We start from the raw sequence: 21,852 nt of genomic DNA, 5'->3' as shown, positions 1-21,852 counted from the left end.
TTCCCTGAAGTGTTAATGTACCACAGCAGCTCCTATTCCCCTCTCCACTAGTCTTCAACCTATACCTGTACCTAGATGCCAAACTGGAATGCTCCTTTACCTGCTCTGTTGGAAACTTCAGTCTGTGCTGAAGGACTGTGTGTCTGAGGATTCAGTGAGAGTGGGGAATCACTGGTTGGGACAAACAGACCTGTAGATTCTGCAGAAAAACAGATGAGCATATTGACAAAATGCCAGTTATATCAACATACTACATTTCTATACAGAGAGTATTAAGCATCTCAATTAGGGAGGCCACAGACTCTTTGAAGTACTGCCAGGCCTAGTAATGAGTGCTGTGGGTTGCCATGTGAATGCAGCCACCAGCAAGTTGCTCCATGGGGCAGCAGGGAGTGGAAATGCTGCACAGGGAGCGTGGTGAGTCATATCCAGGAGAGCTTTGTAACGCTTTGCAGCAGAATAGCTGATTCAGACGTGAGCTGAGAAACTCTGCCAAGCAATCCAGTCCAGTTCTCCAGATAGCTGCAATATAGGCGGCTTGCGGGAGTGCAAAATGGGGAAATATGAGAATGATCAGGGTTCTGAGAGGGACCCATGGAAGATTGTTCTGATGATGTGTTCTTTGCTGTGTGATGAACAGTACAGCATAATGGCTTTCATCCTGATGTACCAGTTCAGTGCTTGCGAGGGCTGCTCTCTAAACAAAGGATCAAAGTACTCCTGTCAGTGCTGTAAACCTCTCAAATCCAAGCTGCTTAAGATGCTTTGTTCACTGCCCACCCCTCCTTTGTTCTCTGCTGCTCTCATACTGCTCAGTGCTACCTGTGTGCGCGTCCTCCAAGTTGTCTCCACCCAACATCACTCAAATTCCTATGCTACCTACCCCTTCTTTCATCCCTGGTCTCCAAACTGCTACTCCACCTTACCCCTTCCTCCCACTTCACTTCAAGATCCTCCCTGTCTCCCAGCTCCTTCTCAACACTCATCCACCCTTTCCCCAGCCTTCACTCCTTCATTGCTTTCTTATCCATTCCTGCTCACTCTTGCCTCTAGTTAAGTTTGCCCGGTTGCTGTTTCACTTCCTCCCAGTTTCTAATGCCATCTGATAACCCTTAGCTTTTCATTTTTGCACCCAGACCCCACAGTTTTTCCAGTTCTTTTATGTCTGCAAAGACCCCTAAATGTATCTCACAAACCAGTCTTATAATGTTCCCTAGCAGTTCAAGTGTCAAGCAGATATGGGAGATGTGGTGTTGAATGATAAGGTTCAGAACTGAAAATCCTTTCAGGTATTATTTGTAGCATCCACACTGGAATAAATTATTCCATACTCATTGTTCAACTCATTCAGCTAGTTGGTATCAGAAACTGATGGAGACTTCTTTTTCAGTCCTTTGCAGAAACTGTAACTGCCCCAAGGCCCTCGTGGATTTAAATACAATAGGAGTATGATGCAACTCAACAAGCCAATGGAGAATGTTGCTCCATATTGAAATGTTACCTGCACTGAGCTCAGACGTACTCCTAAGAAATTCTGTGACTGTCTCCACAGACGGCTTCTCTCTCTCTTTCTTTGGAAATGGAGGAAGTTCTTTAGAAAGTGAATCCACATCAGGGAACTTTTAAATAAAAATGACAAGAAGTGCTCATGTCTCCTAACCATATATATATATATATAGCCACTATGAAAGAGGACATAAAGAAAACAAATAAGCAGAACTAAACCGGTAACAATTAAACTGACAGTATAAAATAAATATAGCTGTATTCTAGAATACACTACCTTTTATATACATTATAAAAAAGCACTTCAGCCTACTTATCAAGCAAGATTATAAAGGTATGGTCTTCACTTGACACATGTTCATAACATCCATTAATGCTAACTGTGTCCAGTCATTCAAAAGTGCCTTCTACAAGATGATAACTAAGATTATAAAAAATAATCTAAGATGCTTTGTAGGACTGAGACAGAGATTCTTTGCACTAATACCATCTCATTCAGCTTCTCTGAGCTCGATCACCTTTTTCAGGAGAAATTCCTTGCCGAGTTCAGATTCAAAATAGGGTGGAATTATTCTGTTTCTTATTCCTATTAGGCACTTCCTTCCTTCATCAAGTTCCTGCCTACATAGTAAGGAAAAGAAAGAAGAAGATATTACAAGTGTTGCCCCTGACATTTTTTTTGCTAACCAAATCTACTAATGTCACTCTTATAATTCACTGACTTTTTCTTCAAGTTACCAAATTGCCAAGAAGCAGAGGTATCAGCTGCTGAGCCCCATGCTACAGATCTGAGATCTAGACAGCAATTTGAAGTTTGTATGAATGGTGGCTGATCTGTTGCCTTCATGTACACGCACTATCTCCTCATTACACGTACTCTAATTACTAACAGCCCAATCCTGTTCCCACAGAAATCAGCAGACAATAATATGAATTTACTGTAAATACATTTCTGCAAACCAGAGGAATCCTCTAGACCGGAGATTGATGAGTTAACCACATCCAGAAAGCACCAGAAGCAGCTCAGACTTTCAGCTCTGCCTAGATGAATCCCGGAGCTGCATCACAGCCCCAGTTGAGATACTTCCAAAGCTTTAAACTGTAGAAAACTGCACCCATACAAGGGTGGAACAAGTTCCAGCTTAGACAATCTCTCTACTTTGAGAAAGCACATGGGCAGTAAATGCAAATTATGTATTCACACACACCAAGAGAATTCTCAAGTTTGGAGACTGACTGACCAGAGAAAGCAAGTAATCCAACCAGAAAAAGAGATGGGGAAGAACACAATGAAAGGAGGAGATGGACCAAGGAAGAATGAGAGACTAAAAGATCTGGCATCCAAAGACAACATCTTCATCAGAAGCTGATCTACTTGAAGTATCTGATCAAAATATGTAGAGATTGCCGGGGGCTGCTCTGCAGATCTCTTCAAAACATGCTCTAATTCTTCCTGCCCTAGATTTAGATGCACTCCTTGGTGAATGTGTGCTGAGACTTCAAGGTGTCTTTCCAGCTTTCAAATCAAGAGATTTGACTCCTCTGAAGATAAGGTGGGTTAGGTAATATCCTTTATAGGACCTCATCCAGTACACTAAATGCCCCAATAACAACTGAAATCAGGTAATCACTACACTCTTGAATGAATTTACACAGGAAAATGATCAAAGACAAAAAACCCCCAAAACTATCGCTTGTGGGTGAACACTTTTCACAAAGTGATCACTTTGTATCTGACCTCTCAGTTCTCATCCTCAAAGGAAACCTGCCCAACACCTCCAAAAGACAAGCCCAGGAGCTTAAATTTGTAACTTTGCTAGATACTAAATCATGGATTGAAGAGAGACATTGGATTTATGGCTTATTACAACAATCTATAACCCATCCACCCCCCTCCCTTGTCTCTCTGCCCCCAAGCTTTTTCCTTTCTCCACTATGACTGGAGAGGCGTTAACAGGTCACTTCACCTTGAATGGTCCCTTGAAATATATGTTAACTACACATGCTAAACAATCTGTTCCATTTTATATTTAGCTGTGACACTCAGCATATGTCTACACTGCAGTTAGACACCTGTGTCTGGCCCATGCCAGCTGACTTGGGCTAAGGGGCTGTTTAATTGTGGTGTAAATGTTCAGGCTCAGGCTACAGCCCAAGCTCTGGGACCCTCCCGCTCACAGGGTTCTAGAGCCCAGGCTCCAGTCCGAGCCTGATTGTTTACACCACAATTAAACAGCCCCTTAGCCCGACTCACCTGGCACAGGCCAGACACAGGTTTTTAATTGCAGTGTAGACATACCCTCAGAATACATTTCCCACACCTGAAGAAGAGCTTTATATAAACCTGAAAGTTAGTTTCTTTCACCAATAGAAATTGGTCCAACAAAAGCTATTACCTCACCCACTTTGTCTCTCTAATATTCTGGGGCCAACAACACGGATAAAATAACACTGTATACAATCACCTGAAGATGGTCATTTTAGATGCGTTGAGACCTTGCTCTTGCCAGAATAGAAGATGAACACAACATTTGACTGCCTGAAGGGCTTTGTCCTACTCAAGACAAAACTGATGGCTCTGCAGACATCCAGATAGAGCTATTTGAACTCATGAAGATGAGAAGGTTTAGCAAAATGCTGTCTTAATCATTGTTAAGCCAACACAGCTCTCATACATTTTGGGCATGATTTCCAGTCATTGAAACCAGCTTTATACCACTGTAATTTCATCGAGTTCAAGGGAGTTACTCCTCCTGATTGCAAATGAGTAGAAAATTTAGGCAAGAAACCCTGGCTACTTTGAAGTGAATGAGTTTTGTCATTAACTTTAATGGAGTCAGAATTTCATCCCAGGTTTTTAGTGCCAGATGCCATAATACATCCATTTTAAGAAGAGTTGATTTTAAGTAATTTAGATTTTTATTGGTAAATATTTGTAAACGTGAATTTTACTGTATGTAGACAAACTGACAAAAATATTTCCATCAATAATAACTGAACTTTGCAGATAGGCAAAGTAAGAAAAATGCTGCTTGTGAATGTATTAGCATTTATTTAAGGTTATTTACTTTGTATATTTTGACAGGCGATGCTGACAATTTGTGTTTTATCAGTTTATAAAGTTTTAACTTTTTGAAACTTAATATCTACTGTATTAGAGATTTATTGTCTGATACCCTACTGTCTGCTGACCCCATAATTTCCTGCAACTGTGAAAATTTTGCTTGATAAATAAAAAAAAATGTTTATACACCATAATTTTGCGTAACTGAGAAAATTTAAATCAATAAAAAATTTAAAAAATCCTAATAATGAACATTGATATGATCTGTTGCAATTATAAAAAATAAAAACCGTATTCTACCAAGCTTCATTTTAAGTTACTTTTTACATAGTATATAATGAGAGATAAAGGGTTGCCATCATGTGGCACTAAGGCAATCCAACTTCAGTCTGGAATTAAAGCATTTTATGATTTCAAATGAGTCAGTTACAAAGTCAATAGCGTTGCTTAGCTCTGATGCCATGCAGGAGATCCTGGCTCAACTACTATTTTCAGTCTTTCACAAGAACAAATTAGGAAAAGCACAAGTTTCTCATCACAAGACTATTTTATCCACACTGTATATTCTTCTGTACATCAAGACAGTAATCCTCAATGTTATTTATGTTCATTGTGGGTGCATGCATGTTCCTGTGAGAGAACCTTCACTTTTGTGTTTCCCATTCATACTTTAAGTTTTCATACTTGACATTAATTTAATGTAGATTTTTTCATTATTTGGATTTGGACAGTCATTTTATACAACGCCATAAAATACAGCACTCTGTCATATTCATAAAAATCTTACTTTCTGGAATTTTACCATTTCTGGAATTTTTTTTTTAAATTTAAGTGGAAGTGAAGTAAGGGGGTTAGAATTAAAGCTGAGTTTCATCCAGGGCCGGCTCCAGGCCACAGCGCGCCAAGCGCGTGCTTGGGGCGGCACGACGCAGGGGGCGCTCTGCCGGTTGCTGAGAGGGCGGCAGGTGGCTCCGGTGGACCTGCCGCAGACGTGGCTGCGGACGGTCCGCTAGTCCCACGGCTCCAGTGGAGCATCCGCAGACACGCCTGCAGCAGCTCCACCGGAGCTGCCGGACAATTGGACCCTCCTTAGAAACACCTGCGCCAGGTCCACCGGAGCCGCAGGACCAGCTGACCGTCCGCAGAAACGCCTGTGGGAGGTCCACTGGAGCCGCGGAACCGGCGAGCGGCAGAGCGCCTCCGGCAGCGTGCCGCCATGCTTGGGGCGGCGAAATTGCTAGAGCCGGCCCTGGTTTCAGCCTGAATTATAGCTCTCACTACTGCTTAGCCTATTATACTTTCCCCTTCCATAGCACTTTTAATCTAAAGATCTTAATGTACTTATCAACATTAATTAAAGACTCCTTATAATCCCTGTGTGAGGGAAATAAATATTTTACAAATAGGAAAATGGAGGATGGGGAGATTTAGCGTCAAAATGTTAAAATTTGGCACCAAAAGGACTTGATTTTCATGGGAACTGAGCAGATGCTCATCACCTCTGAAATCAGGCCATCTCTGTTAAATGTCTCTAACGGAGATTTAAGAACCAGAATTTGAAAATGCTGACCTAAATTACTTTCCTAACTGGTGCTGAAGCCAGGAATAGAACCTACATCTTCTAACTCCTAACCCGTTCTAAATTGTCTGTAATAGATACTGCCCCTCCATTCCTATGCTTTGATCTGTCATTTGCAAAAGTATCAGAAGTGCAGTCAAACTATTCATTCAGCATTTCTATTAGCGCTAATGCTCCAATAGCATTGTTTTTCTACTGTATCACATTAAGGGCCCAATCCAAAGCCCAATGAAAGCAGTAGGAGTCTTTCCACTGACTTCAGTGGGTCTTGGATCAGGCCCTAACTTTCAGTCTTAATAACACCATTACCTGGACTGCTCTATTTTTGTCTGCCAGTGAGATATCTGGGTTAATCTGTCCTTGCTGCATGAGGGGGAAAGGAGAAAAATAATGAAAATAAGATAAATAGCACAGTATTTTACAAGCGTGAATGGTTCACAAAATAACTAATGTAAGAAAGTATTTCTCTTATTAAGCCATGCTAGGTTAACGTGTCTGATGACTTCTGAACTGGACTGATTACAAGCATAGTTTGCAACACTCATTGGTCAACCATGTTAATAATTACATTTTGCTCTTTTATAGCACTGTGCAGCTAAAAAACTCAAAAATCTTCATAGCACCCTTGTGAGATAGGTAAGCGTTATTAGCCCCATTTTACAGAAGGGGAAACTGAGACAGAGACAAAGTGTTCATAGGGAGAGTCAGACAGTGCTTGAACTCTTCCTTTCCACTCCCATGCGCTAACCACTAAAGCATACTGTCTCTCATTTCTGCTTCTCACCATCCTATGTAGGATTTATGGTAACTTTATTGGACTGTCCTACCTGAAACTCTGCCAGTAGTCTTCAGTTTGCTTTGACATTGTCTTCCTTGGTGGATTTTGGAGCTGAGAATCCACAGCCTGCTCATATAACTCAACTATCTGAGCTGCAAGATAAAGGGAGATTATTTAACTTCTGACGTAAATTCAGTATTAAACACTGCAAAGTGTTCATTTATTAAGAATAGTTAAAAGAAGCAGCAGATATTTCTTTAATGTATCATTATGTCACCCAATTAAAAGTTGCTGTTTCAAAATGGTTCCTCTTAACTTATTTGATTCCTGTGAGTCAGATCTCCTTACTTTTACTCACACAAACAGTTTTATCTGCCTAAACAGGAGATTGAGCTGGATTCTTTTCTGCGTCATGCATCATTGGAAAACTGTCAGCCAGGCCTGAATATAGAATCTTTATCACTGGTTATGATGTAAGAAGCAGAAAGAGTTCAGATGGATTTCCTTATCCCAGGTTCAAGTATCAGCAGTTAGGAAATTCATCTTTCCAGAGGTAAGATCACTGATACAGAATAAACATGTATTCCTTCTGTGTATCACTTTAAATGCTTATATGTTCCTCAAAGAAACAAATCAAATATCTGTGAGCAGGAAAAGTTGCTGATGTTCAGCTAGTGGCTGACTGGTTAGCAATACTTCAACTCCGAACTTCAACCCCACAGATAACTAGCCGCTCAAAGCCCTCACTCACACCTAAATACTGGAGGGATTCTCAAATAAGGCAGGGGAATGCCTGTCTCGCCTGCAGGGCCCATTCTAGTAGGTGTGCTCAGAGCACACCTAACCTGCACAAATGGGCAACTGGAGGCAAAAAGGTTAAAAGTTATAAGGGAGCTCCTCCTCCTCCAGGCATTTTGTGGAATTAGACAGCCTCTGAGCATGTCTACCAAAGTGAGCCCTTCATACAATTTAGGTGACTGAATGCCTGTCTTCTCATGGTTTGTGAATTGGGCCTGGTCTACACTACGAATTTATCTTGAATTTAGCAGTGCTAAACAGAATTAAGCCTGCACCCGTCCATATAATGAAGCCCTATTTTGCTATAAAGGGCTCTTAATATCAATATCTGTACTCCTCCCTGACAAGGGGAGTAGCACTCAAATCGGTATGCCAAAACATTTGAAAAAACTCCAAGGGCATGATGGAGAGAGGCCACAATAGGGACTCACTACAGTACCGCGTGAAAGTTAAGGAGCTCAGATAAGTCTACCAGAAAACCAAAAAAGCAAATGGAAGGTCTAGGGCAGAGCTGCGGACATGCCGCTTTTACGCAGAGCTGCATGCAATTCTATGGGGGGCCGCCAGCACTACCCCATCTCTGACCGTGGATTCTGAGGAGGGGGTAATGTCAGCCATGCCTGAGGATTCTGTGGATGGGGAAGATGATGATGATGAGGCGGAGGACGACGACAAGCTTGCGGAGAGCACACCGCACTCTGTTCTCCCCAGCAGGCAGGATCTTTTTCTCAGCCTGACTGAAGTACCTCCCAAGGCAGTATCCCAGACCATGAAGCCATGGAAGGGACATCTGGTGAGTGTACCTTTTAAATATAAAACATGGTTTAAAAGCAAGCGTTTTTTAATGATTAATTTGACCTGAGAACTTGGGATGCATTAGCTGCCAGTACAGCTACAGGAAAAGTCTGTTAATGTGTCTGGGAAAGGAGTGGAAATCCTCTAAGGACATCTCCATGAAGCTCTGCTGGAGGTACTCCAAAAGCCTTTCCAGAAGGTTTCTGGGCAGTGCAGCCTTAATCCATCCTCCATGGTAGGACACTTGACCAGGCCATGCTAGTAGCAAATAATCTGGTATCATTGCATGACAAAGCCTGGCAGCGTATGGTCCCAGTGTTTGCTGGCATTCAAGCAACATCCGTTCTTTATCTCACTGTGTTATCCTCAGGAGAGTGATATCGTTCATGGTAACCTGGTTGAAATACAGGAATTTAATTAAGGGGACATTCAGAGGTGGCCGTTCCTACTGGGCTGTTTGCCTGTGGCTGAAAAGAAATCCTCCCCGCAGTTAGCCAAGCCGGGCTGGGGGGCATTGGCGCTGAGCTTTTCGCGTTTGGCTAGCAGGGATCTTCCCTGATACCAGCCATGCGGTGGGGGGAGAGGTAAAGCGATCATCCCAGAGAATTGGATGGAGGGGAGGTTAGTTTGGTTTCTGCTGCTGCACGTTAACAGGAAAACTGCAGCACTCAATGGGCTTTGCTTGGTATGTGGGAAAGGAGGGCACTGATTTTATGAAGGTTGCAGAAGCCGAAAGACAATGGCTTACCATGGCTGCATGCAAGCCAAATTCTGTTGCCTAGATCTGCGTCTGTGATCTCTAAAACCAAAGTCGCAGGCACTTAATATTAAGATGCAAAATGTGACCTTGTACTGAAATTATATGTGCTATGTAATGTGAATAGTGTTGTTCACTATGAAAGAGTATAAGCATTGTTCTGTAAAATGTATCTTTTTAAATACTTCTCTCTCTTTTTTCCCTCCCTCCCTCCCTCAGCTACAAATTTTTCAAGCCTCCCTCCTCTGTCCCGAAGGCTATCTCAGATAAGGCAGCAAAAAAAAAGGATGCGCGACGAAATGTTCTTGGAAATCATGGAATTGACCCGCAATGAAAGAGCTCATCTGAATGAGTGGAAGGTCACCCTATCCCAGTACAGGAAAGCTGCCAGTGAACGTGAGGCCATGAGGGACGAACGTGAGGAGAGGAGAGATGCTCGAGATGAGAGGTGGTGGGATGCAACGCTGGGGCTGCTGCGTGATCAAACTGACATGCTCCAGCATCTAGTGGAGATTCAGGAATGGTAGTAGGATCACAGAGTGCCGCTACAGCCCCTGTATAACCCCCCTTCCCCTTCACTATGTTCCATAGCCTCCTTACCCAGACGTATAAGAATGTGGGGAGGGAGGCTCCGTGCACCTGCCCATTCCACCCCAGTGGACAGCCCAAGCAAAAGGCTGTCATTATTTTGAACTTTTAAAGTGGCCTTTTCCTTCCCTCCTATCCTCCTCCCAAACCCCACCCAGGCTACCTTGTCAGTTCTCTCCCTCTTTTTATAATCATAATCAATTAATAAAGAATACATGATTTTTAAATGATAGTGACTTTATTTCCTTTGCAAGCAAGCTGTGGTCGAAGGGGGAGGGTGGGTGGCTTACATGGAATGAGTCAATCAAGGGGGCGGGTTTTCATCAAGGAGAAACAAACAGAACTTTCACACCGTACTCTGGCCAGTCATGAAACTGGTTTCCAAAGCTTCTTTGATGCGCAGCGCTTCCTGGTGTGCTCTTCTAATCGCCCTGGTGTCTGGCTGCACGTAATCAGCAGCCAGGCAATTTGCCTCAGCCTCCCACCCGGCCATAAAGGTTTCCCCCTTACTTTCACAGAGACTGTGGAGCACACAGCAAGCAGCAATAACAATGGGAATATTGGTTGGGCTGAGATCTGAGCAAGTCAGTAACATGCGCCAACGCCCCTTTAAATGACCAAATGCACATTCTACCACCATTTTGCACTTGCTCAGCCTGCAGTTGAACAGCTCCTGACTACTGTCCAGGCTGCCTGTGTATGGCTTCATGAGCCATGGCATCAAGGGGTAGGCTGGATCCCCAAGGATAACTATAGGCATTTCAACATCCCCATCTGTAATTTTCTGGTCGGGGAAATAATTCCCTTGCTGCAGCCGTTTAAACAGAGTAGTGTTCCTGAAGATGCGAGTGTCATGAACCCTTCCCGGCCATCCCACGTTGATGTTGGTGAAACGTCCCTTGTGATCCACCAGTGCTTGCAGCACCATTGAAAAGTACCCCTTGCTGTTTATGTACTGGCTGCCCTGGTGCTCTGGTGCTAAGATAGGGATATGGGTTCCATCTATCGCCCCACCACCGTTAGGGAATCTCATTGCAGCAAAGCCATCCACTATGACCTGCCCATTTCCCAGAGTCACTACCTTTCGTAGCTGCAGCTCAGTGATTGCTTTGGCTACTTGCATCGCAGCAGCCCCCACAGTAGATTTGCCCACTCCAAATTGATTCCCGACTGACCGGTAGCTGTCTGGCATTGCAAGCTTCCAGAGGGCTATCGCCACTTTCTTCTCAACTGTGAGGGCTGCTCTCATCTTGGTATTCTGGCACTTCAGGGCAAGTGAAAGCAAGTCACAAAGTTCCATGAAAGTGCCCTTACACATGCGAAAGTTTCGCAGCCACTGGGAATCGTCCCACACCTGCAACACTATGTGGTCCCACCAGTCTGCGCTTGTTTCCTGGGCCCAAAATCGGCATTCCATGGCTAGAACCTGCCCCATTAACAGCATGATCTCCAAAGTGCTGGGGCCAGCGGTTTGAGAGAATTCTGTGTCCGTGTCCATGTCCTCATTACTTTCGTCACTGCGCTGCTGTAGCTGCCTCTTCCTAGCCTGGTTTTGCAGGTCCTGGTTCAGCATAAACTGCACAATAATGTGCGAGGTGTTTACAATGTTTATGACTGCTGTCTTAAGCTGAGTGGGCTCCATGCTTGCTGTGGTATGGCATCTGCACAGTTCACCCAGGAAAAAAAGTGCAAAACGGTTATCTACTGTTGCTTTCACGGAGGGAGGGGTGAGGCTGTACCTAGAACCACCAGCGACAATGTTTTTTGCCCCATCAGACACTGGGATCTCAACCCAGAATTCCAATGGGTGGGGAAGACTGCGGGAATTATGAGATAGCTACCCACAGTTTAACGCTCCGGAATTCGATGCTAGCCTTGGTACATGGATGCACACCGCCGAATTAATGTGCTTAGTGTGGCCGTGTTCACTCGACTTTATACAATCTGTTTCCAAAAACTGGTTTCTCTAAAATCAGAATAATCTCATAGTGTAGACCCTTGCTCTTGGGCTCAGGTGGGAGTTAGGCATCCAGAAGCCTAGAGTGAGGCAGCAGTGTGCATGCTCAAAGGCAGAAACTTAGGCATCTACAGCTGAGCGGGAGTTTTGTGGATCACAGGGGTGCCTAAAAACGAGATTAGGAGCCTAAGTACCTTTGTGGAGCCCACCCCTAGTAATTTGCACTAAAGTTAATGAACTTGCATCTTTGAAATCAGCTTTTTTTTTAGGTGCATAAATATGGAAGTACAAGCCTAATTTAGGCACCTATCTTTAAAAATCTTGGCTAGAATGTTTATAATCTTATAATACTAATTAACTACATAGGATTGTGTCAATGGTTGGCAAATGTATCGAGACGCCATAAATGTAGGCCAAATAAGGTCATAAATGTGGGTGCCCAAATTTAGGCAACTAAATAGGTCACCTGATTTTTAGAGATATTGAATTATTGAAGTTACTGGGAGTTGTAAAGGCTCATCATCTGTGAAAATCAGGCCATTTAATTATGTATGGACTTAAATGCCTAGTTTCAGACATCCTGGCTTGACCATTTTGATTTAAATTCAATTTTTTTGTAGACCTGTGAGGATTATCACTAAAACTAATTAGTGACAGTAGATAGGAATGTCACTTTTGTTGCCACAATGATTGCCAATTATAGATCTCCCTAAGTTTCACAAAAATGGCTATAAATTACAGAAGTAAAAAAGGTTTCAGAGTGGCAGCCGTGTTAGTCAGTATCAGCAAAAAGAATGAGGAGTACTTGTGGCACCTTAAAGACTCCCAGTCTTTATTCAAGTCTAATTTAATGGTGTCTAGTGTAGTTTAAATAGGCTTGAATAAAGACTGGGAGTGGATGGGTCATTACTCAAAGTAAAACTATTTTCCCATGCTAATTTCCCCTCCTACTGTTACTCACACTTTCTTGTCAATGGTTGGAAATGGGCCATCCTGATTATCACTAAAAGAGTTTTTTTTAATTCTGCTGATAATAGCTCACCTTAATTAATTACCCCAGTTACAGTAGGTATGGCAACACCCATTTTTTTCATGTCCTCTGTGTATATATATTTTCCTACTGTATTTTCCACTGCATGCCTCTGATGAAGTGGGTTTTAGCCCATGAAAGCTTATGCTCAAATAAAGCTGTTAGTCTCTAAGGTGCCACAAGTACTTCTGTTCTTTTTAGAAGTAAAAAAGGGATAAAAAAAACAGAGCAGACAGACTAATGTGCATAGCACTTAAAAGGATCACTTCACCAATGTTTAAAAATAATTGGAGCATTTAAAATACAGAGCTTTATTTGTTCCTACCTTTAGTGTTGAGATCTTCAGATGATTTCTCCAAGTTAGGGAAAGACTGCAATGAAGACAGAATAATTATGGATATGTACCAAACAAAACCTTGCACAACAGTACCTACCCTTTGAGAGAGTTTTTATCCCCAAACAAGCATTCTGTCAATCTGAGGTTACAAATGGGTTCCCCATAGCATGCCTGGAAATGTGAGCTAGGAAACAAAATATCTCTAAAGTGCAGCGCAATGGGAGTCAAGGAATGGGGGATATGCAGTAGACACAGCCACATGAAAATGAGATGGGACCTCTAGGGACCTTGGCAATGTGAGCAAGAGAGTAGCAGATTAAATGTATACAAACCTGAGAGTCACTGATGGAAACTGAATTTAATCTGATTCTCATGTGTGATGAGTTAATTCCTCAGAATACTTTGCTTCAGAATTTGTTAATGAGTTTGCAGTGTATAGAGAATTAAAAGTGATAGGACTGCATTTGCCTTATGGTCTGTTTCCACTAGGTAAGGGTGGCTTTGCAGAGGTGCATATATGTGTTTGTTGCACCATTTGACCTTGCAATGGCACAGCATATCCATACTGAAAACCAGTCTGCGGCACTCCCTTCATTTGCAGCGTACTGTGGGACCTCCCATGGAATCTCCCTCACATTTTCCAGCACAGTTCTCCAGAGTAGATTATTAAAAAACAAGAAAATTATAATAGAACTCTAATCATATTCTGCCATTTATGCATTAAATTACAACACAAGTTCCACCCCCAACCAACCCATTACTCCAAACTGGTATGTTAAGGCTGGGATCATATAAGGATTTTTTTTTGCCTGAGACTTTCCACTTATGTTGGATTCTACTGAAAATCCCAATTGTTTATTTCAACACTGTTTCTAATACGAGGGCCAGTTCTGCTTGAGTATTCATGCATATGCGTATTGCAGTGTGCTGTCTTTATGCTCCTTTAAGTGGCCAAAGCACCCCTCTCCCTCTCCTTAAAAAACAACAAGGAGTCTGGTGGAACCTTAAAGACTAACAGATTTATTTGGGCATAAGATTTCGTGGGTAAAAAACCTCACTTCTTCAGATGCATCTCCCCTCCTTGACGATCTCTAGTCCTGGTGTCCTGGGATGTAGTATGGTGATCACTACCACATCTGGATGGAGGAATGTCACTTCTTTGTTACACTGAATATTTCTAAGTTGTATTCTTTCATGTGATGCAGGCCAACGCTTATGCTGATGTTCTATTTAGTGAAATCCCATTGGCTGCTGCAAAAATCTGAAGCCTTAAGCCCTATTTTTGATCTAAACTAACAGTTCCTTTCCCTCTCTTGTGCCTTTCCCCACATGCATCATTTTAGAAAAATTGTGGAGGAGTGGCACAGTTGTGTCAGCATACAGAACAGGATATGTGATTATATTATATCTTGCAAAGTCTTGGGGGGAAGGGGCAAAGCAAGGTTGGGAGAGGCAACTAGCTCCTTTGCCCCATAGTAAAGGACATCCCTGTCTTTCCCCTAGGATTCTGAGATAAGCATGCTCTGAGCAGAATCTGGAGGAGCAGGTCGCTCTTGAATAGATCCTCCGCCTCAGCCAGTTCTCTATGTTCCTCACTGGAAAAACTGCACCAGTTGTACCCACAGTGACTGCATATGATGCAAGCTCCTCCAGGGCAATGGGGGAAGACAAGTGACTGGAACACCACAATATGCTATGTTTGAGAGTTGAGACGTATTTGGCTGTGTGAGGAGTTTTACTTATTTGTACTTATGTTCTGTGGCAGTTTGGGGATATGTCTGTGTCAACGTAGGAATTTCATTTTGGTTTTGTGATTGCCTGTTGCCATTTCTACTTCTTTTTTTGAATGTAATCTTTCATACGGGTATTTCTGTAGCAGGAACCTGGCATCTAAAGCAGAAACTATGTTTTGGAAGATGTGACAGAGCAATGAAATGGCTATGAAAATTGAAAGGCTTTATCCCAGTGGTAACAGACCCACTGACTCAGAAAGAACACTCTTCATAGAAACCCATGTGTCTGGGAGAAAGGGGCTGGAATCCTCCAGTCTAAATACACAGCTGGGAGAACTGTAGTTTCTCTGCTTGACCACCTCACCCAGAGGTGACAGCAACTGCTTTGAAAGGCAGATGCTTTTTCTAAGCTAAGGAAACAATTCCATTGCCAGAAAGAGAAGACCCTGAAGGAGAGAGTGGAGGGGACTTTGCCTCCCCTCAAGGACTCAGACGAAACCCAGCATTCACAAGGTGGTGAGGACACGGAGGGACTGTGTTCAGTAGTTTGTTGTTTTCCACAGAGTTCTCACTCTCTTGCGCTTTTTAAGAACAAAGTGTGTGTATATGAAATTCCTTTGCTAAGCCTCCATTTCCTTGCATTACTGCCACACTGTCCCTAAAAGGTTAACTACAAACCAGAGCTCCCCCACAGCCAGATAGTCTCTGGAGGAAATGTATCTAACCAATGGAGTTGAGGAGTGGGTCAGGGAGGGGCTTGGGAAGGCTGAGGCACTGGTTCCAGGGTCCAAGCTGCAGGGTCCCATTGCTTAAGACTGGTGTCAGTCATAGAAGACTGCACCTGGTAGTGCACCTGAGTCACCCAGAACTAAGGATAGTGACCAGTCACTACCCAGGCTTAGGGAGCTAAGCAGCATATGGGAGTCAGTCATTGGATCCCATCACAACAGACAGTGTCAGCTCAGAGGTCAGGATTGGGTGTGGCGCTCTCAATCTCTCCTGTTGAAACTGCTCCACTTTATAAATATAAATAATGAAATATTCATTGGAGTAGGGTCCAGAAATATAACAGGCACCATCATCATAAGCAGCGGCCATTGCTGCTGTTTTGTGAATCTAGCCCCAAATGTTTGTGTTTTGGCCAAAAGTATTTGGTGAATTCATGTCAAATTCACAAATAGTTTCAGCTCAACCAACCCTACATTTTTCATCTGAAAATTTTTGCCCTGCTCTGCTCAAGAATCCTTTGCTCAAATGACATCAGATGTGGACAACTAACACTACTAACCAGCAGTACTAACCAGCACCCTCATGAAGTACAGAAAATTTCAAGACAACCTAAGTAAGCACGTGGATTTTAAGAGCATTTAGAAGCGTCAACTTTTAAACAGAAAGCTCTGCTCAGCCTGAACTATAGTAGAGCTGGTGTTCTGCTACATTCCATTCTAAGATTTTGTTTGTTATTTTGTGAATGGATATGATATAATTTAGAGGCCTGGCAAGCACCTGGCATGGTTGCTGTCAGAAGTGACAATGCCATATTGTTCCTGGTGTTAATAGACCCTGAGTTTCAATAATTGGTATTGAAAAGAAACAATTCGAAATGAAGTTCTCTCACCATAACCAGTTTGAGGAGGTCAGCAGCATTACCCTTCTCTTCCTCTGTTCTTGGTTCTTTAATGGTCATCTCTTGCAACTCATCTTCCTGCTTCAGGATGTAATCTATGTATTCCTAGTGGAGCAGTGAATAAAGGATATGGGAGATGCAACTGTTTGTTTTACAGAAGTAAACATAATGGACATTCATATGAAGGAGAGTTTACTTACCAGTAAGTGAGGTATATATTGCCTCTGAGGATTCACATTGTCAGGGTCAAGAAACTATGGTGGAGCTCTATTTGTCAGATGAGTCTTTATGCTTACAAGCTCAGTTAGATGGAAAAGTAGGGACCATAGGTAGGGCTAGGCTCACATCCCTATCCAGATGGCAAGCTACACGCAAGGATTCATGAACAGGCATTCTTCCATACTTCTTTGAATTCCAAAGAAATGGAGAAGGAGAAGAGAAAGCTTGTGCCCTCTCCTCTAGCTCTTGGCTAGGTTCTGACCAAGTAAGTCTTTAGCTTAAAAATTATTCTATAACAAAAGAAGCATTCTTCTAATGTAAGTAGTTTCAATCTACCTTCTCATGACTGACAGTGGGATCTACAGAGGCAACTTTCTAAGGAGAAACATTGTCTTTGCAATTGTACTTAGGATCATGTTCTCTGCACTGCTCCACAAATGTCGTCATGTCTGTGAAGTCACACAAAGAATTAGTGGCTATTAGTGGTATCAGTTCTGTCTGTCTTTATCTTTCTCTACTGATCACTGTAAGTCACTTATTCCTGGAATACCCATAGAACCGGGTATTCCATGGACAAAGTTACATTTCTGGTTAATATAATCATTACAAAGGTCTCTCGAATGTCCATAATTGCACTGCTTCTTTCTAGGGGTTCCTTCTTATTTTGAGGGCCATTTGCAGATCTAATTTATAATCTTTTAAATGCAAAGGCCTAACCTGGGAATTTGGCATAAGAAGTTTAAAAATTTGCCCCCTTCTAAAAGACCAGTATGTAAATCAGTATATGTATGTAATGCAAATGAGTAAAACTGAGTCCTGCTAGAATGATGTGTCAAAAATGTAAGAGACGTAAGCAGTCAGTGTGTCTCTATTGCAAGACCTTTTTTCAAATGTACTATAAAAATCAAGTGACTACATTAGGGTACTTCCTGTTAGCTTCAAGTATCCTATCTCCAAGGAAGATGCAAACTTGTTTTGCCAGCCTGGGAACTTGATTCTCAGAAGAACGCTAAAGAGCAAAAAGTGCTTCTCATGGGGACGAGGGGGCATTGCCACTTGTCAGTAGGGAGTTTCTAGGGAGTCAGGTTGACAGAGTGTGAAAACCTCTGTGGAAGGAGTCTAAAGAAGTAGGGACGTCCCAGAACTAGGGATTCATAAGTCTTAGAAACAAGCTAAATAGGCATACAGTCTGTTTTATATTTTCTCTGAAATGCTCTTGTTTTAAATAAAAAATACTTTGTTTTAAGGAAGCTGGTTGGTCACTGCTTACCACTGTCTCTGCCTTAGAGGGTATGGACTTAAATCAGACCTGCTGAGGTAAATCAGGATTGATACACAGGGGACTGCAACCCAGAGCCTAGTCTGAGAGTGGGAGAATCGCGTGATTCCATCCTGAGAGACAGGTTATGACTAGAGACCTGAGATGGAGAGGGGTTGCACTTGGAGAACCTAGAAGGTGTCAGAGGTGCAGTTAGCCCCGGTAACTGTGACACGACCCATGGAAACTAAAGATGCAGAGTGGATCACAGAATCATAGAATATCAGGGTTGGAAGGGACCTCAGGAGGTCATCTAGTCCAACCCCCTGCTCAAAGCAGGACCAATTCCCAACTAAATCATCCCAGCCAGGGCTTTGTCAAGCCTGACCTTAAAAATCTCTAAGGAAGGAGATTCCATCACCTCCCTAGATAACCCATTCCACTGCTTCACCACCCTCCTAGTGAAAAAGCTTTTCCTAATATCCAACCTAAACCTCCCCTACTGCAACTTGAGACCATTATTCCTTGTTCTGTCATCAGGTTCCACTGAGAACAGTCTAGATCCATCCTCTTTGGAACCCCCTTTCAGGTAGTTGAAAGCAGCTATCAAATCCCCCCTCATTCTTCTCTTCTGCAGACTAAACAATCCCAGTTCGCTCAGCCTCTCCCCATAAGTCATGTGCTCCAGCCCCCTAACCATTTTTGTTGCCCTCTGTTGGACTGTTTACAATTTTTCCACATCCTTCTTGTAGTGTGGGGCCAAAAACTGGACACAGCACTCCAGATGAGGCCTCACCAATGTCGAATAGAGGGGAATGATCACATCCCTCGATCTGCTGGTAATGCCCCTACTTATACAGCCCAAAATGCCATTAGCCTTCTTGGCAACAAGGGCACACTGTTGACTCATATCCAGCTTCTGGTCCACTGTAACCCCTAGGTCCTTTTCTGCAGAACTGCTTCCTAGCCATTCGGTCCCTAGTTTGTAACAGTGAAAGGGATTCTTCCGTCCTAAGTGCAAGACTCTGTACTTCTCCTTGTTGAACCTTATCAGGTTTCTTTTGGCCCTATCCTCTAATTTGTCTAGGTTCCTCTGTATCCTATCCCTACCCTCCAGCATATCTACCACTCCTCCCAGTTTAGTGTCATCTGCAAACTTGCTGAGAATGCAGTCCACGCCATCCTCCAGATCATGAATGAAGATATTGAACAAAACCAGCCCTAGGACCGACCTTGGGGCACTCCTGTCATAAACAGATAGCTAAGGGTTAATGTCTCTTACACCTGGAAAGAAGTAACCTGAAACACCTGACCAGAGGACCAATCAGGAAACGGGACTTTTTCGGATCTGGGTGGAGGGAAGTTTGTGTGTGAGTCCTTTGTTCTTGGTCTTCTGCCTGTCTCTCTCTCGGCTATGGGAGGATTTCTGTTTCCTGCTTTCTAATCTTCTGTTTCCAAGTTGTAAGTACAGAGATCATAATACAATAGGGGTTATTGTTTTTTTTCTTTTGTATTTACATGGTATAGTTGCTGGAATGTGTTAAATTGTATTCTTTTAAATAAGGCTGTTTATTCATATTTCTTTTAAGCAATTGACCCTGTATTTGTCACCTTAATACAGAGAGACCATTTTTATGTATTTTTCTTTCTTCTTATAAAGCTTTCTTTTTAAGACCTGTTGGAGTTTTTCTTTAGTGGGGAACTCCAGGGAATTAAGTCTATGCTCACCAGGAAATTGGTGGGAGGAAGAAGTCAGGGGGAAATCTGTGTGTGTTAGATTTACTAGCCTGACTTTGCATTCCCTCTGGGTGAGGGGGGAAGAGAGATTAGCTCTCGGTACTTCTGTTTTCCAAGGCTGGAAACGGGGAGGGTGGAATCCCTCTGTTTAGATTCACGTAGCTTGCTTCTGTGCATCTCTCCAGGAACACCTGGAGGGGGAAGGGAAAAGGTTTATTTCCCTTTGTTGTGAGACTCAAGGGATTTGGGTCTTGGGGTCCCCAGGGAAGGTTTGGGGGGACCAGAGTGCCCCAAAACACTCTAATTTTTTGGGTGGTGGCAGCTTTACCAGGTCCAAGCTGGTAACTAAGCTTGGAGGTTTTCATGCTAACCCCCATATTTTGGACGCTAAGGTCCAAATCTGGGACTAGGTTATGATATGGTGGCAGCGGTGGGAAAGATAGAATCCAGAAGCCAGTAGGAATATTATATTTTTCTTTTCTCTGCTAGGGGCTTTTAAGCAGAGAGAAACAGTTTGGTTTTAAAAGGGAACCAGAGAGAATTTTTTTTTCCTCTGCTCTCTCTTGCAGTTGCTGGCTTGCATATTAAGCAAGGAACCATTAAGCTGTGACAAACAGGTCTTTTGTCTGACAATAGCACTCCCATTAGGAGTCAAATACCAGCACTATATACATGCAAATAAAGTGGTTTTTCTGGTTTACTTTACATTGAAAAGATTAGCTAGAGGAAGAAAGGGAAAAAGGCACTTTTGCTAGGCAGACCCCAGGAGGCAACAGAGAACCTGCAGTTCAGACAACAAACACCAGAGGGCACCCCATCACAAGAAAACAGGAACCATGACTTCCAAGGAAAAAAGGGAGGCAGAAGAACAATTCAAAGAAGCTAAACACAGGCGACAACTGGAAATAAAACAAAAAGAGATGGAACTAAGAGAAAGAGAAAAAGAGGCAGCCTACAAAAGAGAACAAGCAGCCAGAGAGGCGGCCTACAAAAGAGAACAAGAAGACAGAGAGGCAGCCTACAAAAGAGAACAAGCAGCCAAAGATGCAGACCACCAAAAACAGCTGGAACTCCAGAGGGAAGCCCACCGACAGGCCATGGAATTAGAAAAGGCTAAGCAAAACACAGCCAACCCTAACAACCCTGCGCCAATGATTGTTCCACAGCACAGGAAATTTCCCACCTACAAGGCAGGTGATGACACTGAGGCCTTCTTGGAAAATTTTGAAAGAGCCTGTCTTGGGTACAGCATCCCTGAAGACCAGTACATGGTAGAATTGAGGCCACAGCTCAGTGGACCTTTAGCAGAGGTGGCAGCTGAAATGCCTAAGCAGCAAATGAACGACTATAAACTTTTTCAAACCAAGGCCAGATACAGAATGGGGATAACCCCGGATCATGCCCGTTGGCGTTTCAGAACCCAAAAGTGGAAACCAGATGTGTCATTTCCCAAACACGCCTACTACGCTGGGAAAAATTATAAGGCCTGGATATCAGGACACAATGTTAAATCCTTGAAAGAACTGCACCTCCTCATACAAATGGAGCAGTTCTTGGATGGTGTTCCTGAGGACATAACACGGTATATACAAGATGGAAAACCCAAAAATCTTGCTGAGGCGGGGGAGATTGGAGCCAGATGGATGGAAGTGGCAGAAAGCAAGAAAGCTACTGTCAAGAGGAACGAATACCCCAGAGGGCACACCGACCATAAACCCTACAACCGAGGACAGCCAAAGACCCCAAATACAACTCAAGTAAAGCCATAGACGCCCTATTCTTCCACCTCACCAGTCTCCAGTAACTCACCTCGACTCAGTGACCCATCAGATGGAAAATGCTTTAAGTGTAATGAACTGGGACATATCAAGGCCAACTGTCCAAAGAACGCCATCCGAGTGCAGTTCATTACACCACCATCACCCAAAAGATCCCTAGGCCCAGATGCCTCTCAAATACCCTTGGAGCGGAGGGAAAATTTGAGAGTGGGCGGAAAGAAGGTTACTGCGTGGAGAGACACGGGGGCACAAGTGTCAGCTATCCACCAATCCTTCGTAGACCCCAAATTCATCAACCCAAAGGCCCAAGT

General features: G+C 43.2%; 1 protein-coding gene across 6 annotated transcripts in view; it reads right to left on the bottom strand.

The window, feature by feature from the left end:
* The window catches only part of SPAG17 (sperm associated antigen 17), a 328,728-nt gene that overhangs the window by 47,747 nt on the left and 259,129 nt on the right, over positions 1-21,852 (bottom strand). For 3 of the 6 annotated variants that reach the window (XM_050921082.1, XM_050921091.1, XM_050921075.1), the window contains exons 36-42: positions 16,541-16,654; positions 13,178-13,223; positions 6,977-7,079; positions 6,459-6,512; positions 2,025-2,127; positions 1,502-1,619; positions 101-199 (exon numbers count right to left, since the gene is read on the bottom strand). In XM_050921082.1, the coding sequence (XP_050777039.1) occupies positions 101-199; positions 1,502-1,619; positions 2,025-2,127; positions 6,459-6,512; positions 6,977-7,079; positions 13,178-13,223; positions 16,541-16,654 (637 nt within the window). Of the gene's footprint in view, positions 1-100; positions 200-1,501; positions 1,620-2,024; positions 2,128-6,458; positions 6,513-6,976; positions 7,080-13,177; positions 13,224-16,540; positions 16,655-21,852 lie in introns of those variants that run through there. The other 3 variants (XM_050921100.1, XM_050921107.1, XR_007769040.1) reach the window with 3 other exon arrangements.

The sequence above is a fragment of the Gopherus flavomarginatus genome, chromosome 1 (assembly GCF_025201925.1).
Source record: "Gopherus flavomarginatus isolate rGopFla2 chromosome 1, rGopFla2.mat.asm, whole genome shotgun sequence".
Classification (NCBI taxonomy): Eukaryota; Metazoa; Chordata; order Testudines; family Testudinidae; genus Gopherus; species Gopherus flavomarginatus.
This window is presented reverse-complemented; position numbering and strand designations above follow the sequence as displayed.